Source organism: Notolepis coatsorum, assembly GCF_963971535.1.
Source record: "Notolepis coatsorum genome assembly, chromosome: 11".
Taxonomy (NCBI): Eukaryota; Metazoa; Chordata; class Actinopteri; order Aulopiformes; family Paralepididae; genus Notolepis; species Notolepis coatsorum.
The window spans coordinates 38,340,672-38,358,992 of record NC_140175.1 but is presented as its reverse complement, the minus strand read 5'-3'; the positions used below and the strand labels follow the sequence as shown (position 1 = coordinate 38,358,992).

At 45.4% G+C, this 18,321-nt stretch overlaps 1 protein-coding gene across 1 annotated transcript in view; it reads right to left on the bottom strand.

Annotated features, from left to right (window-relative positions):
* Positions 1-224: 224 nt before the first annotated feature.
* The window catches only part of ass1 (argininosuccinate synthase 1), an 83,206-nt gene continuing 65,109 nt past the window's right edge, over positions 225-18,321 (bottom strand). Inside the window, exons 11-15 of the mRNA XM_084324624.1 lie at positions 17,717-17,781; positions 12,208-12,339; positions 6,250-6,406; positions 994-1,059; positions 225-499 (exon numbers count right to left, since the gene is read on the bottom strand). Of these exons, the coding sequence (XP_084180750.1) occupies positions 451-499; positions 994-1,059; positions 6,250-6,406; positions 12,208-12,339; positions 17,717-17,781 (469 nt within the window). The 3' untranslated portion in view covers positions 225-450. The remainder of the gene's footprint in view (positions 500-993; positions 1,060-6,249; positions 6,407-12,207; positions 12,340-17,716; positions 17,782-18,321) is intronic.

The following is an 18,321-nucleotide window of genomic DNA, read 5'->3' as shown; positions in this document are numbered from 1 at the left end:
AGCCGTTCAGATATTAAGACGGGCCCTGTACCAAAGGAATTCCACTATCAATCACGGTCAGAATGGAGTGAGGATTAAAAGGGTGTGCATGTTATTGTGTAAAGAAGTGTGTTGCCTTGGTTGTGCAGCTGATTGAGAAAATAAATCACCTTTACTTATGCATTCAAGTGTCTTCCTTCACAGACCTGCCGGTAAAAAAAGAAGAAGAAAGATTCAACCCGGGTTCAGTATTTTTATTACTATAACAAAGAGCTCCTGCAACCTATACATGTTGACCAAGAGTCTATAACTATTTGCAGATAGTAAGGCAAAGGGCTGGTACTGAATATGACACGAGGCACCTTGGTCTAAAAACTACTGCTCAGAACACAGTGGAGAGAGACAGAGACGAGAGGATGAGGGTCCACAGAGCGAGCTGCTGGAGGAAGAGGGTCCGCAGATCACACTGCCTTAGTGTTTGCTGCCTTCCAAGCCCTGCAAGCGATGATGCTCCCTTAGCCTGTGAAATAAAGCCACGGGGGAAAGAGAAACAAGAATGAAAGGAAAGATGAATAGGACAGGACATAATGAAAGACAACGTTGCAAAACAACACACATCTAAGTTGGTAGAGCCTTGGTCAAATGTGTATGCAAGTGTCATCATTACCAGTTGGATATTTCCAATTTCCTAAGTCTGGATTTCAGGATTCACTGTGTCAAAATGACGCTTGCCCCCAGGAATGATGACATAACTTTGGAGTCACCGTGGTGAATTGTGAAATCCAGACTAACCGGAAATATCCAGTTAGTACTGACACTAAACGAACCAAGGTTCCACGAAATGAGATGGGTGTTGTTTTGTGCCTTCCTTCAGGTTTCCTTTAAGTCAGTTCTTTCAATGGACATTCTATAACTGTGAAACAGCTCTATCGAGTAGCATCAAGTAATTAGACTTGTTCTTGGCTGAGTTTGTGAACTTGTGACTGAGTCAAGGTACTAGATCAAAGTACTGACCTGACGGCGTTGATCTTGATGAAGCCAGAGGCATCACATGGATCATAATCTCCCTGTACGTCCATGCTGGAGGGTGAATAGAGATAAAATACAAAATGTTTCAAATTGATGGTGTCTCGTCAGCATAATGTGAGCAACACGTGCGAGTCATGTGGCAGCACTTATTTTGAAATCTATACCGGCTACATCTACAGCAAAGATTAGTCTCATCGTTTTACATTGGAAATTGTGATTCATGGATAGAACTAGTGGTTCAACAGTGTTATGAAACATATCCTGTGAGTTTTTAAAAAGACTGTACAAACCCTTTTTGATGTATAGTCAAAAAGTGTTGTGCCACAGCCATTTTCTTTGACATTTTCCTTGCCAGGCCCATGTACATGTTTGGACCTGGTGATGCTCCTATTGGGCAATTTCAAAATAGTTTTACACATGTGGTTTAACAGTGTTGTGAACATATCCTGCAAGTTTTGTAATGATTGGACAAAAATATTAGATTTATAGATTTATATAGTCTGATTTGTGTAATGCCATGTCCATTTATTTCATTTGCAGCGCCCCCTAATGGAAGATTTGAATGGAACTTTCAGAGTGTGTATCAGGTACTTATGTGGACATATCCTGCAGGTTTTATGATGATTGGCCCAATGGTTGTTGACTTTGGTCTATTTATGTGTTGATCCACGCCCTTCTGAAGTTCATTGGTCAATATCTTCACAACACAATTAGATATCAATAAGCCTTATACAAATAATTATAACCTGTTCCAGTAATGATCCACAGACAATTTGGTAGCAATCGGACCTACGGTTTAGGAGATGTATAAATATGTATAAATAATAAATCATGTATTTATATATGTAGAAGTCAATAGGACCAGTATATAGCATATACAAAAGTAATTGAGGGAATATGCATATTCATTACAGTTGCAATTTAACATATAATTGTAATTATATCAATAGTTTCAGGCAGGACACTGCGGTCTTGGTCGGATTGATGACTTATTGTATGGATTTCTCATGTAATTACATAGTAGTAAAATTACATATTTCCACACGAACAGACAAGCACATGCATCAACATCCGACTCACACAATGTCTGGTGAATTACAAATAAGAGGATCTCTGTCATGAGGGTCCCTCTCATGATGAAAACAGATCAAACATGCTGTATGTATAGATTACCGATTCCGTGTCTGGGGGGAGTTCTTAGCGACAAAAGGGAGGGTGTCAATGGAACGGTATCAGGTGTGCTAAATAGAAAGGTATGGAGCCTCATCAACTACTGGGATAAATGAATCATTGCCATAAAAAAAATATCCCTTTTGAGGAGGACAAACGTCTCAAATCAATTCCTCTCTTGAATGCCATTCTCAGCCGTTTGTTCGTGAAAAGGAGACGATCGATGATGCGGGAAAACATCTACCGACGCTCTGTAACATGTTTCCAAAACAACCCTATCGTATCAATGCCGGGCTAAGCCAGGAGAAAAAGGACGACCACGTAACTTGATTTTTCTCAAGTCCTGTAATATTTTTACAACCCCCCCCCCCCCCCCACCTCTTTTTTCCCTTCTTCTAAAGGAGCGATAAATCTATAAACTGTTGAGCTGCTGAGAATCCTCCATTGTGTGGGCCTCTCGCTGCGCTGTCCCTTCTCTACAGAGTGTGTGTGTGCGCTCTATAATTACAGCAGTTTCTACCTGCAGTGATCACACATTCCCCTCCCTCTGTCTTCTCCTCCCTCTCTAACCCCCCCCCCCCCCCCCCCCCCCCCATCTCTCGGCTCTACACTCATCCTTCAAAAACACTTAGCCGGGGAGGAAATTACCAACAAACGATAGAATAAAGACTGTGAAAAGAAAGGCGGATGCCAAAAACTCTCAATACCAGGTTCCCCACCTAGCGGCTAACCACTATTACATGACCGAGTGGCCTCGGAGAATACCGCGTTGTGTGTGTTCGTGTTGTGTAAGTGTGTGTGTGTGTGTGTGTGCAGACCTGAGACAATGTGTGTATTTGACTGTGTATATGAGTATGTTTGCACGTGAGATGTGTGTGTGTGTGTGTGTGTGTAGCTCTGGGAAACCCTGTGGTCTAATTGAGAGCAGAGGCAGCGGTCGGCCAGTAGGGTGACATTTCTCTCGCCGTGCGGCTGCAGCACCGCTGTGTTAATCACACGGTTTTACCGGAACCCGGTGGAGAGTGCATGGAGCACTGGCAGCAATTACACTCCTAAACTCCGGTGTGTGTGTGTGTGTGTGTGTGTGCCAGGTGGGTCTTCAGGTAGTGGTGAATGAGTGTGTGTGTGTAACTGTGTATGGTATGTGGTTTCTTTCAGGTGTATGCAGGCCAGGGTTCTAAAATGGTACGAGCGAGAGAGAGAGAGAGAGAGAGAGAGAGAGAGAGAGAGAGAGAGAGAGAGAGAGAGAGAGAGAGAGAGAGAGAGAGAGAGAGAGAGAGAGATGAATTTCCAGCACCACCTCAGAAACCTTCAAAATCAGTCATTACGGAGTGCAAGAATTGGGAATATAATTTCATTACTAACATTAACGGCACCCTAGAACCTTCTTGCCACGGGATCCTGGGGAGAACCTTAGTGTGAATGCGACAGCAGGATCTTTAAGGAGCGTGTGCATGTGCGTGTGCTTGTGTGTGCGTGATTGCAACTGTGCCAGGTTTTTAGGTGATGGGACGGTTTAGGGGAGGAGGAAGGGGGTGGGGGGCAATGACAATGGGTTCCTTCATGGGACACTTGTGGGCCCATCTGTCCAAGGGCCTGAGGACTTTCTCTATGCTGCAATCCAACACCCCCTGTCACCCCAATGTGACGACCCCCCCCCCCTCCCCTAGGCCCATGTGTCTTATAAGGTAATGGGAGTAGGGATGCTACGGATGAGGGAATGAGTATACAAGTTATTGTCAGTGACAGAAGTCACTTGAGTGTATGTTTATTTAGTGAGTGAGTGAGTAAGTGGGTCATTGATTTGAGTCAGTGAGTGTGAGTCAGTGAGTGTGAGTCGTAAGTTAGTTTGAGTGCGAGTGAGTCATTGAGTGACTATGAGAATAATGATGTGTGAATGAACAGGACGGATTTAATAAATCAACACGCTCCACTCACAGAACCAAACTAAAAAGAACAGAACTCTGACACGTCACCTCCTCCGCCCTCTCTCCATCTCTCTCTCTGCCCCCCCCCCTCCCCCCCCCCCCCCCCCCTGGCTGAAAATGCCATTAGCGCTACAGCAGAAGTGTAGTATGTGTGTGTGTGTGTGTGGGTGGACGAGAGATGGAAAGGGGAGAAAGCGAGGCATATGGAAGGAGGTTGGTCTTTGCTTTGGTCAGCGCTGAGCTGGCCTAGAGGGCACGGTGTGTCAGTCCTCTGAATGGACTCACTGTTCCACAGCTAAGAGGCCATTGGAGGGAGGGGTGCTTTATGCATGTGTGTGTGTGTGTGCCCTCCAGGAATTGAGCTTGACACTCCACTGATGTCTTTGTAAGTCCAGGGTCCACTTGGTGTGTGGATGTGGAGCTCTCAGAAGGACGGGGCTGGCTGAGCTGATGCTAGTGATAGGACTCTACTGTACCGTTTGACTGGTCATTGCCGCTGGCTGGCAGGTCAAAACCAGCACCACCTGTCTCTAGCAGGCAGTCTCTCTCTCTCTCTCTCTCTTGGTCTGTCTGTCTGTCTGTCTCAGTGCCTCTTTTTGTTTGTGTCTCTTATCAGTCTCTCTTTCTGTCTGTGTCTCTATCAGTCTCTCTTTCTGTCTGTGTTTCTATCAGTCTCTCTTTCTGTCTGTCTCTCTATCAGTCTTTCTTTCTGTCTGTCTCTCTATCAGTCTTTCTTTCTGTCTGTGTCTCTATCAGTCTCTCTTTCTGTCTGTGTTTCTATCAGTCTCTCTTTCTGTCTGTGTCTCTTATCAGTCTCTCTTTCTGTCTGTCTCTCTATCAGTCTTTCTTTCCGTCTGTGTCTCTATCAGTCTTTCTTTCTGTCTGTGTCTCTCCTACTTGCTCTCTCATCAGTCTCTATCTGTGTCTTTCTCTCCGTCTCTCATTTGTTCTCTTATTTGCAGATGTACACACAGGCCTCCCTGAACATTTAAATTCCTTAAAACTACAATGTGTAAACATTTTCTTCTTTGAATTTGGCTCCAAAACATATCTTAACATGGACACACTGACTCAGTCAGTTTCACTGATCTGTGTAGCAGCAGTGCAGAGATATTCCATTTGATTGGAATAAGCACGGAATTTAGAGGTTATTTAGTGGTTAGCCTACATGGTCTTCACGGGATGGGAAGTGCAGAGAACATTTCATCAGCGACTCAGTGCATGCGTGTGTGTGTGTGTGTTCCTGTGGGTCGCCCATCGCATGTGTGTGTTAAATCTGCATGACAAATAAAGACTTCTTCTTCTTCTTCTTCTTCATATCTCATGGATGTACACCGTAACACATCATGCCTCTCCCATATCTCATGGCAGAATAGCTTTAGGTAGCCTGATACATCACCCCTGTTACAATCGCTCCCAGTCTCTCCTGTTGGTTTGTGCATCAAGATATTGGCCTGTTTTCATCTTGCTTCAGAAAGCACAATATATGGTCTTACGTGAGCTGACAATAGTAGACAATTCTAGACAGCCAAGCTTGTTTTTTCATTGGATATTCCTTTCTGACATTGAACTTCTGTGTTCAGGTAGAAGGTTTATTCACCTCAACCCAACTGATGGAAACGGACATAATTCACTTTTTCCCCCTCAACATTTCAAAAGTTGTGCAAACAGCTGTGATTGGAGGATCAAGAAAAGAGGGCGAGGTTTGAGGTAGGTCAGTTGTTCAACACATTAGGGTCATCAGGGTCTCAGTCAACCAAGACATTTCAAGTCTATGAGTCTTTGTGTGCTGAATGAGTTATTTGTGTGCTGAATGAGTTATTTGTATGCTGGATGAGTTACAGTATGTGTGTGCTGAATGAGTTATGCGTGTGTCGAATGAATCATTTGTGAGAAAAGTATCTGCACATCTTCCAGGTAATATTCACCAATAGTCTGGCTAAATATGCCTCATTTTATAAATGTGTATTGATAACATAGTGCTGTAATATAAATGTCTAATAAATATACATGATCAAGTTCAACAACGTGTGCTTTTATTTTGATATTCCTTAATTCCACGTTGAAATTACGCAAAAAGAAATCTCCTAAATAAAATGGGGTCGCGGAATGAAAAAGTTTGAGAACCCCTGCTCTGACTTACCTGACCAGCTCTTCGTTGTAGAGAGACTTGGGAGACTCTCGTCCCAGGATGTAGACCTGGCCCTTGAAGACGGACAACTGCACCTTGCCCTCCACGCTCTCCTGGGACTTGGCTATGCAGTGGCGCACAAACTCACACTCCGGACTGTACCAGAAGCCTGGACAAAGCGGTGGAGGGAGGAGGGTATTAACAAGGAGAGGATGCAGAAGGGATTAGATTGTAAGGGATAATTGCATCAAATCCTGTGCATGGGTATTATGTGTTAGAATATGAAATTATATCTCTCTCTCTCCCTCTCACATACACACACAGCTATTCCCACACATCTCAACAGTGGGCAGGGACCGCTGCCAGCAGCTGGAGAACTAACGACAGCATAACTCGAGAACTACTAGAATGTCTGATAACCAGTGATGCCACTAACGCGTTACTAAGTAACGCGTTACAGTAATCTGATAATTTTTCCCCGAAAATAGTAATCTAACGCGTTAATCTTTAAAAGCCAGTAATCTGATTGCAGTTACTTGTCCAAGTGGCTGTGCGTTACTATTTCATTACTATCTCATCATAAATTCATAATGCAGGCGGAATGCAGTATTTTATTTCGTTTTAGACAGTCAAAAATACGCTTGGAGCTGTATTTCCTTGTATTGGGGGAGTGACGTCACAGCACGCAACCTCAAGTTGTTCCATGCTGGTGGGCGCGGCTGTTATTGTTGTGACAGATGGGTCTCCGTGAACGCGAACACTGCTGTTGAGCGAAAGTCATTGCTCTTTGCTACGAGGGACCGGAGCTCATCCATTTTATTGCAGAGATAATTCACGTTTGAGAGGAATATACCCGGGAGAGGAGGACGAGATCCTCTCCGGCGGAGGCGAGCCAGGGAGCCAGCCCTTTTGCCGCGCTGCCGCCTGACCCACTTCACAGCCTGGATGAAGACCGCGGTTCCCCTCACGAGCACATCCAACAGATCCGTGGAGCGGGTGAGTAGTTGAGGGAAAATGTCAAGTGGGATTGATTTCCCAATGTTCAGCAGTTCTTCTTTAGAGTAAGAAGTAACACAGGACGCTGGGATTAAACAAAACAAACAGAACACAATGCATCACTAGGAACATTAGAACCATATCTGAATAGGGCAGGCCTCAAAGGTAGGCTACATATCAGCCTACATGTGGTGAATGAATGAATGAATGAAAACTTTATTTAACAGATTGCAGAATGGGTACAATACAGTACGGCTCAATACATACAATTGTTAAGGGGATGCAGACCTGAGAAAGACGTTTGTCTTGTTTCCATCAGGGTCCCCCATTTTCAATTCATATAGACATTTATGACATACACAACATACATGACATTTATGGCATAGGGACATATAGGTATTTAGTACTGATACATTTGTGACATAAACGGTATTCAAATATACAGTACTGTTACCCCTAGATCCTGACAGAGTATATACATATGATGGGGAGGGGACTGTACATTAGGAGGGGGTGGGTGGGTGGGAGAGAAATATACATACGGCGGGGAGGGAATATATACATGCGGCATAATTGTGGCATAATTGCGAAACGTGTTTAGTCCCTTGTTTGAGCCGAATCTGGGTTTTACATGATTTGTTGAGCTTCCTCTGGTGTAGTGGTTGTGGTATTCACTGACCTTTGGGAAGTATTTTGACATGTACATGGGTACCCCGGTCGTATAGTGTATCTTGTAGACCAGGCCCATTGCAAGTTGCTGTACTCTGTCGTCTACTCTAAGCCATCCTAGGTTGTCAAAGTGGGCAGGGGTGAGGTGGGTTCTGGGGTTCAGGTCAAGTAGTAGTCTGACCAGTTTGTTTTGTGATGTTTGTAATTTTGTTTTAAGCGCCTTTGAGGTGCTTTGGTACCATGAGGTGCACGCATAGTCGTAGTACCCTTGAATGAGTGCTCCTGCCAGAGTCTTCAGGGTATTCTTGTTTACCAGAGAGGAGATCCGGTACAATAATCTAGTTCGTTGGTTGGTGTTGGTGTTATTGACCATTTATCTTTTGTGAAATCTATAGATCTATAGATAGGCCTACCTGCCCTATTAGTACCTTTTACTCAAACTGAGTACATTTTACTAAAATTTTTTTGTCATTCTTATGTTGTGGCAGCAGCAGGGACGACGACTTCGTAACCTAGTTACTTTCAAAGTAACTAAGTTACTCTGATAATCAAGTAATCAGTAAAGTAACTAAGATTACTTTTTAAAGGAGTAATCAGTAATAAGTAATCAAATTACTTTTACAAGTAATCTGTGGCATCACTGCTGATAACTAAGTGTGTCTGACTCTTACCACCTAAACTGCACAGACTACAATGTATAACATATGACGTATATCATGCCAGTTAGGGTAACTTATGTATACTGAACCTGTGTCCTGTATACTTTACTTACTCATAGTATATATTCAGATTCTAAGTGTTTATTGCCCATATTTATTGTAACATACAAACAATATAACTGATGGGGCACACTGACCCTCATCTGTACCTTTGATTACACTGCTTACTTGCTCATATTCTTATATTCAGAGTTAATTATATTGTTTACACTATCTTTACTATAGTTTTATTGCCTATATTTATGTCTTCTACTACTGCTATGACGACCGAATTTCCCCAAGGGGAATATCTTATCTTAACTTATCTTACACTAATAGAACAAAAACAAAACCCAGAAAAAGTGCTACTACTGGTGGACAGGACCACAGCAAACAAAGAGACATTAAATGGCTGGGTGGCGCAGCGGAGATTGCGCTCGTCACCAATGCAAGAGACCCCGGTCTCGAATCCGGGTGTCAGCATTGCCTCCGGCTTGAGCCGGCCGTCATACTGGCTCAATTGGCAGAGTCAGCAGGTGGAAGTCGATGGGTGGTAATCTGGACGTTGTGGACAGCGACTCCTACAGGTCGGTTGGGGGACGCCTGCACAGCAGAGACAGGAAGTAGCGGGGGTAGTGTGAGCCTCCCACACGTTACACCTCGCCAATGAGAGTCCACGCTGGTAGGTGAAAAGATGTGACAGGCTGCCTCCTCGTGTACCGGAGGGGACACGTGATGCAAGGCTTCTATCCTCCCTACAGCCGACCAGTGGGGGGCATATGCGAGCAACGTTCAAGACAGGGGAGAATTGGAAACACGAAATTGGGATGGGAGAAAAATAGAAAATAAGGAGAAAAAGTGGATAAAAAAAAAAACAAAGACATTAAATCCTACAACTAAAATAAATGACATAACGTGTCCCGTCTATGAAATGACACAACAGCAGCAGTTTCATAATAGAACAGGACAAGGCCAGCAGAGATGTGTGACTTTGATCCTCCATTAGCAGCGTGGCTCAAACGGACACATAATGACCCCTGACCCCAACCCCCCTTAATACCTTAAAACCCACGCCCCGAATCCATCCCCCCCCCCCCCCTTCATCTCAGCTCCAGGTAAGGTTCACACACCACCCGCTCTGCTTTATATTCCAGTGACCTGGTCTGTCAGTCTTATGTAGGGACAGATGGGCCCAGGGTATATATGTGTGTGTGTGTGTGTGTGTGTGTGTGTGTGTGTGTGTGTGTGTGTGTGTGTGTGTGTGTGTGTGTGTGCGTGTGTGCGTGCGTGTGTGTGTGTGTGTGTGTATGTGTGTGTGTGTGTGTGTCGTGTGGGGCTGGGGTTCAGCCACACCCCTCCCAGCAGGGGGTCCTCCTCTCATCAATGGCTGACCTCCACCTCGTCATCTGTCCACGTTCAAAGACAAGGCTCTCCTCCTCCTCCTTTCAGCCTTTTTGAACTTGTACATGCTTCCTTGTCAAGTCACACACTGAATATAATCTCATTCGGTTGAATCACAGTCAACTGAGTCTTAGTCAGTTATCACTGTCTGTCAGAGAGACGTGGGACTCGTTGTCAGACGAGTGTGATAACTGAGTGGGATAACTGGTCTCCTGCAAGATGCATGTGGGTGTGTGTGTGTGTGTGTGTGTGTGTGTGTGTGGGCCTGCAGCACGTGTGCATAGATAAACCTCTACTACATTAACAATGGCAGTTATAAAGGGTGAGATATTGTACGCATCTTTATACAGATAGAGTCACATTTGTATAAAGTCCAAACCTTTTACCTGGTAGTTTTTACCTGATAGATAGATAGATAGATAGATAGATAGATAGATAGATAGATAGATAGATAGATAGATAGATAGATAGATAGATAGATAGATAGATAGATAGATAGATAGATAGATAGATAGATAGATAGATAGATAGATAAGATACTTTATTAATCCCCTTGGGGAAATGTTGCTTAGTTGCTGCTGCTGCAATAAGAGGAATTATTTGGATAATCCTGCCGTATGACAGACGCAGGTGGGGGCGGGGTCTGTGCGTGTGCGTGTGTGTGTGTGTGTGTGGGAGGACTCCCACTATAGAGATCACTGTAGCAACAAGCCACTCAGCTCATCCTCTATGGTTCTGGCCGTGTGTCTGTGTATCTGATGGGTTTTTTATGCTTTGAAAATCCATAATGAGTTTAATCTCTAGCCCCCTCCTGTAGCCTTCGTGTGTGTGTGTGTGTGTGTATATGCGTGTGTGTATATGCGTGTGTGTGTGTGTGTGTGTGTGTGTGTGTGTGTGTGTGTGTGTGTATGTGTGTGTGTCTGTGTGTATGTGTGTGTGTGTGTGTGTGTGTGTGTGTGTATGTATATATATATGTGTGTGTGTGTGTGTGTGTGTGTGGGTGTGTATATGCGTGTGTGTGTGTGTATGTGTGTGTGTGTGTGTGTGTATATATATATATGTGTGTGTGTGTGTGTGTGTGTGTGTGTGTGTGTGTGTGTGTGTGTGTGTGTGTGTGCTTTCTGTAGGCAGGGCTTCTCTCTCTCCTTTCCTCAACCTAACTCTCTCTGGAGGGTATAATTGCAGTAGCCCAGTAATCAGCCTCTAATGGTGCTGATCCTATTATGTGGATGAAGGCCAGGGGGATGGAGAGACCGGGCAGGAGAGAGGATTAAGACACCTGAGCCAGGAGACACTGACTGACGCTGACACACTGACACACACACACACAAATCACTTAGTTATGTTCACATACAACTACATACAGACAAGGGAGATCAAATATTGTAATCATAGTCATCAGATGTGAAAGAGGTCTGTCAATTTACAATTGAGTCATCTACACTTACATCCAAAGCGACTTACAGATTGTGAACAACGTGTCACCAGCAGGAGGGGTACATCCCTGGCAGCTAAGGATCAGTGGCATTGTGGGTCAAATACGGAGCTCGAGTGTTACACTCGGAGTGCATAGTAGTAGTATAGACATAATTAGCAATATAGGTAGTAGAGTATAAGAATAGTAGCATAGTATTAGGGTACATAACAGTAAAAAGTTCGTATTGTTTTCTCCTTCAGATATTGTTTGAAGAGGTATGTTTTTAGTCGAACAATTCAGCGGTCCTGACTGTGGTGGGGAGTTCGTTCCACCAGTGTGGAGGGAGGACTGAGAATAGCCTGCTTCGTTGTGATGACCCCCCCAGTGTAGTCTGTCAGTTATATAGGTGCGCAATTGACAAGCAGGTTAAAGTGCATTAACATACAACGCGCGCACGCGCACACACACACACACACACACACACACACACACACACAGCTCCTCCTCCCTGACTATATACCTTCCTTGCGAGTGATGAAGTGATGAACACTCTGGCACAAGCAACTAGTGATATTACAGCGATGTGCTGACACCACCACACATTGCTACATACAAAATAATGTCTTCAGGAGAGTTCAACTCAACGGTTGTTGATATTTCGGGTCCTGCTTCTTACCGCTACATCTGCTTCTTTCATACATACACACGACAGTAAAATAACACAATGCACTTTCAATCAGACGTGATCGCAGGGTGTGGTGTGCTGTGGTCCACCGTGTGTGTCTTTACCGTTGTACAGGAGCTCGGAGAACTTGAGGCCCAGGCCCTGCTTGATGCGACGCACCTCTCTGTCCATGGTGAAGGCCTCGATGTCCAGGTGGGCCTGGAACAGGATGGTGCCCCCCGGGGTCTCGTAGATCCCTGAGGAACCGACCGGCGCACGACACACGCAGCGCAAAGAAGACATTCAGCAGAGTTAATGACTGCAAATTTGATCCGTCCAAACTTTAGTATTTAGTCTAGTCGTGTGTGAACATTAATAGGCAAAAGTCGTGTGGGTTTTACACAATGTGCATTTCCAATCATAAACTTCTATTTGACACTAAAGTTCAGAATGTCAGCTTTTTGATTTTGTGATCAAATATTTTAACAAAGACATATCACAATACAATAATAATAATACATAAAAAAAAACAATATACATGGACACTCGCTCGTTCGCTCTCCCCCCCCCCCCCCCTCCCCCCGCTCACCCCCGGACCTCAGCGTGAACCACACACACAACATACCACTCAGCAATCAGAAATCAAAATTCACAATTTTATATGCACTGTCAGAATGTCAGCTTTTTGATTTTGCTTGCATGTCAACTGTTCACAGTTGCTGCACCCCCCCCCCAATATTAGCTAATATCTGAGCAAATACAGAATCGATAGCCTGTAATCCACATTCGTAATCCACATTTTTGCCTCATATACATACAATTCTACTTTCACAAGTAACTACAGTACAACATACAGCAAAGAGAACACATTTCACAATACTTTTGCCAGACTGTGTCAATGGACAATGGGAACACGGTCCTCCCGTGTGAGTCAAATCTCTCGCGACAAACCCCACATTTACAACCAGTGCCCACCATCATTCTCAGTGGCAATCCTGAGCGTCAGGATGAAGAGAGACAGCTCTATTAGCCGTCAGTCATCCGTCCTCTGACAGACTCACCCTCCACAGCCCCGGGATAAGCCTGTTCCTGGGCTAAATGACGGGGTAGGAGGCCCCGTGGCAGCCTGGAACCCGGGCCGGGGCTCTGCCTACCCTGCAATTTACCTCCTCTGGACCTGGGAGAGCGGGGGCGGGGGGGGGGGGACACACGAAGGAGACGACAGGAGAAATGAAGCTGTCGCTCAGCTGTCAGTCCGGAACAAAGGGGAGGAGAGAGGAGGAATGTGGAGGAGTGGGAGGGACGGGAGGAGCCCCGACGACGGCATGTGCTTCTGTTAAAAGTTAAACTGTATCTACGTCTAAGATGTCAACACGGTTCCTTACTTTTAACACTCAGACCTTCTGCATTCACTCTATGCTGCTGAGCAGATTATTCCTTATTGATTACACTTCAGTTGTTTGCTCCTCTAACTCCAATACACAGCCGGTTTAACAGACAAATGCTTTCTACTCTGCCATTGCTCAGGTGAACAGCTAAACTCAGATGTAAAAGACCCCCCCCCCGTACACACACACACACACACACACACACACACACACGCTGGGTCTAATCTGAAAACGGAGAGGTGTTACTTCGTGGCTTCAGCTACCCAAAACAGAGCTTAGCCGACCTGATAATCACTTAAAGCCCCCCAAAAAGGTGGCGACCTGAGCCGTCGGGGGCCGCGTGGGTTCATCCGCTCCGGGTTCTCGGAGGACGCGTAGGGACATTTCCTCCGGTCCCATCAGATAAAACACAGTTAAAACTGCCCTCCAACCACATTAAGGCTTAAGCGCTCCAAAAGAGAGCTAGCTTAACAGAGACAAGTGAACAATAAAACAGAAAAACAGCTATCTGGCAGAGGTGGCTTAGTTAGGCTTAGGGAGATAGCACCCCCTACCCCTACCCCCACCCTGTGGTTTTGAGGTATTAATCTTTTAAACAGTTGTTGTGGGTAAGGCTACCTGTGCATAAAGGTTTTTATCTAACCTGGGTTGAACCCGTCTAGCCTCACCGGCATGTTGCCAGTACCCATTCACACAGGTAAAATGCCATAAAACACAAGTAAACTAACATAATTAAGTAAAACATTCTACTACAGGGATACAGGATAGCAACACACTCAATTTCCTATTATGTATAGAGGAATCCTCAAGGGGACCCATGCCTTTTCCTGTGTTTTGCATTGTTTTTACAGAATGAGGGCTGAGAAAATATGTGCATTGTGCCTTTTCTGCAGTTCAGCTGTGACAAGAACCCTCCCTCTTGAAACGAGCCATTCAGAATTGTAGCCACAATCGCCGTAGTTAGTAAGACCTCGTACACACGTGTGTGTGAGTGTGAAGAGATCTTGCTTGCTTGTAAATCTTCTCTTTTCTATCTAAAGTTGAACCTAAAATCTAAGCACCTTGAAATCTTGTTTAAAGATTAAAGTGTGTTATATAAATGAAATGTATTATTCGTATTATTAAAATATGTTTCTGGCAAAATAGTTTACGGTAAGTTGGCTATGCTATTTCTGGATCTCGAGTCATATATATTTTTTTATCCACCTTTTCTCCTCCTATTTTTCTGTATTTTTCTCCCATCCCAATTTAGTCGTTATGCCAATTCCCCCCTCGTTGCGCGCATGTGCCCCCCACTGGTCGGTCTAGGGAGCCCTGAAGTCTATCACATGCTTCCTCCGATACATAGGAGACAGCCAGCAGCCTCTTTTCACCTGGCAGCGAGGACTCTCATTGGTGAAGTGTAACGCGTGGGAGGTCACACTACCTTCACCATTTCCCTCCCTCGCTGTGCAGGCGCCCTGACTGACCTGTAGGAGTTGCTGTTTACAACGACCAGATTACCACCCACCGGCTTCCCTCCCGCTGACACTGCCAATTGTGCCAGTATGACGACCGGCCAAGCCGGAGGCACAGCTAACAGCCGGATTCGATACCAGTGTATCTGCGATGGTAGACAGACGCTTAGTCCGCTGTGCTACCCGGCCACCATGATCTCAAGACATATTTGATCTGCAATGTCTAGTCTGGTAGTTGGATCTGAATTTCATTTGATGGTACGGGCTTGTGAACCACTGCTAGATGGGAAATGAAGAAACGGCCCATTGAGAACAGGAGTGAAACAGAGGGGTATAGAGGCAGCTAGAATGAGAACAGGAGTGAAACAGAGGGGTATAGAGGCAGCTAGAATGAGAACAGGACTGACACAGAGGGGTATAGAGACAGGCTAGAATGAGAACAGGACTGAAACAGAGGGGTATAGAGACAGCTAGAATGAGAACAGGACTGAAACAGACGGGTATAGAGGCAGGCTAGAATAAGAACAGGAGTGAAACAGAGGGGCATAGAGGCAGCTAGAATGAGAACAGGACTGAAACAGAGGGGTATAGAGGCAGCTAGAATGAGAACAGGACTGAAACAGAGGGGTATAGAGGCAGCTAGAATGAGAACAGGACTGAAACAGAGGGGTATAGAGGCAGCTAGAATGAGAACAGGACTGAAACAGAGGGGTATAGAGGCAGCTAGAATGAGAACAGGACTGAAACAGAGGGGTATAGAGACAGGCTAGAATGAGAACAGGAGTGAAACAGAGGGGTATAGAGGCAGCTAGAATGAGAACAGGACTGAAACAGAGGGGTATAGAGGCAGCTAGAATGAATCATCTGAGTGGGGTTTTTCAGCAAGAAAACTCCATGTTTAGGGGACATCAAATACCTATATTAACTTGTTGAAAGGGACTAAAATATGTCCCCTTTAATAAGGAAACTATCAATTAAGAATTAATTTCAACTTTCAGAATGTAACTTTTGATCAACCAAAACCCGGTGGCGTCAATGCCGCCCGGAGTTCGACGCTGGGCTTGAGGTCTGGCGATGACAGCCGCCTATTCATCATCAGACAGAGCAATTTGCCATCTGTGTCCAACAACGCCACCGACGCGGCCAGAGTCGAGAGGTGTGACGGGGACTTTGACAGGTGGACAACAGCATTTGCGGAAAACACAGGCAGGTCGGATGTTTCGTGGCGACATTCCCCCCCCCCCCCCCCCCCCCCCCTCCCCCGTGACCCCGGCTCTGGAGGAGGAACACAAATATGACATGTCTCTCTATTCAGTCCTGCCATGCCAGCTATTGTGCTAAGACCATTACCACACACACGCACGCACGCACGCACGCACGCACACACACACACACACACACACACACACACACACACACACACACACACACACACACACACACACACACACACACACACACACACACACACACACACACACACACACACACACACACACACACACACACACACACACACACACACACACACACACACACACACACACACACACACACACACACACACACACACACACACACACACACACACACACACACACACACACACACACACACACACACAGCAGTTATTCAACCACTTTGGACAAACCTCATGTCCCTCCTCTTCCTATTGCTCTTAACGGAGGAAAAGAAAGCGCTTTGATCTTTTGTTCAGGAGAGAAAAGTGTTGCTTCGCCCATTTTCCAATTTCTACCTGCCACTCAGCGCCGTGGACCGCAGTGTTGTTGTCGGACAGTCGATTTGACCAGTTACAGCGCTGCGTGTGAGCGGGGGGCGGGGTTAGCAGTGTGTGTGTATGTACGTGGCGGTGGGGGGGGTGACACATGCAGTGAGGGCACAATGTAGCCACTGGAGTCGTCTCCACTATCAACATTGTTGTTGTTGTTGCTCCCAACAATAAAAAGAAGAAAGCCATGCTCAGGAGAGGTTGGTGTGTTAGTGTGTGTGTGTGTGTGTGTGTGTGTGAGTGGCATATGTGCAGATGTGAATTGACCCTTGTTTGTATATATCCAATGAAGCGTACGTACTGCTATTTGTGCACAGCGTGCGTGTGCATGTGTGTGTGTGTGTGTGTGTGTGTGTGTGTGTGTGTGCGTGTGTGCGTGCGTGGGGATGGGTGAGTGAATAGGGGTGACTCCAGGGTCCTCAGTTCCCCGGTGACACAGAGAAAAGACATTTCTTTTGAGCTCAAGGCAGAGGGGGGGGAGGGGGGGGGAGAGAGAGAGAAAAAAAAACACATAATGTTTGTGCACGGGCCACGCTTCTCACTCCCAGACCGCTTTTATGCAAGCGGCACACTTTAAGCACTCACGCAAAATAACTGCAATTGCCTGAAAGCCCCAGACGTTGAAAGGAAGGCTTCTGAATGGAATCAGACGGGAAAGTATCAGCACTTATTTCAGATTACGGTGCAGGTACGCATCTTTTGGACAGCATTTATAAAGCCTCGCGCGGGATTTCAGGAGGATACGCGTTCCATCTTTGTCCTTTTCGAGGGAGCAGAACTTTTAAGAACCAAAATAAATAATACAATGTTCCCTACAATCAAGGCGTCATGACGCACCACTAATACACTATAGGAACTGTAAAAATAACAGTTTGACAGTTTGTAACATACTGGAAAAGGCATAGGCTGTATGGGACGCTACCAGATTTGTTCCCCACGCCGCTCGATTTTTACACATAGGCTGTTCGAACACGTCGATTAATCCCTGTTGATTCCTCACCTCTGGATTTCATGCCGATGAAGCGGTTTTCCACTATGTCGATGCGACCAACTCCATGTCTTCCTCTGAGAGGAGAGAGAGAGAAGAGGCAGCAACCTGTCAGTCTGCACAGTCACATTCTGGCCATTCCACTCCCCCTCGTACCATCGCTCACAAAACAAGGGACTAAACACGTTTCGCAATTATGCCACAATAATGTGGAACGCCCTACCCACAGCCGTAAAGGAATGTGAATCCCTACCCTCCTTCAAAACCGCTCTCAAAGAGCACCTACGGGTGGCTGCAATTAGAAACGGGCCCCGGTAAATGTCAAAAAACCTACACCACCCACCCACCCAACCCCCTCCAATGTACAGTTTCTTCCCCTTCGGATGTATATATTTTTTTATGATCTCTTTTTCTTAAACAGTACTGTATATTTGTATGTCTTGTATGTCATAAATGTCTTGATGAATTGAAAATGGAGGACCCTGATGTAAACAAGACGAAAGTCTTTTTCTGGTCTGACTGCATCCTCTTAGCAGTTGTTTGTATTGAGCCGTACTGTATTGTACCCATTCTGCAATCTGTTAATAAAGTTTTCAATCATTCAATCACCATTTCCA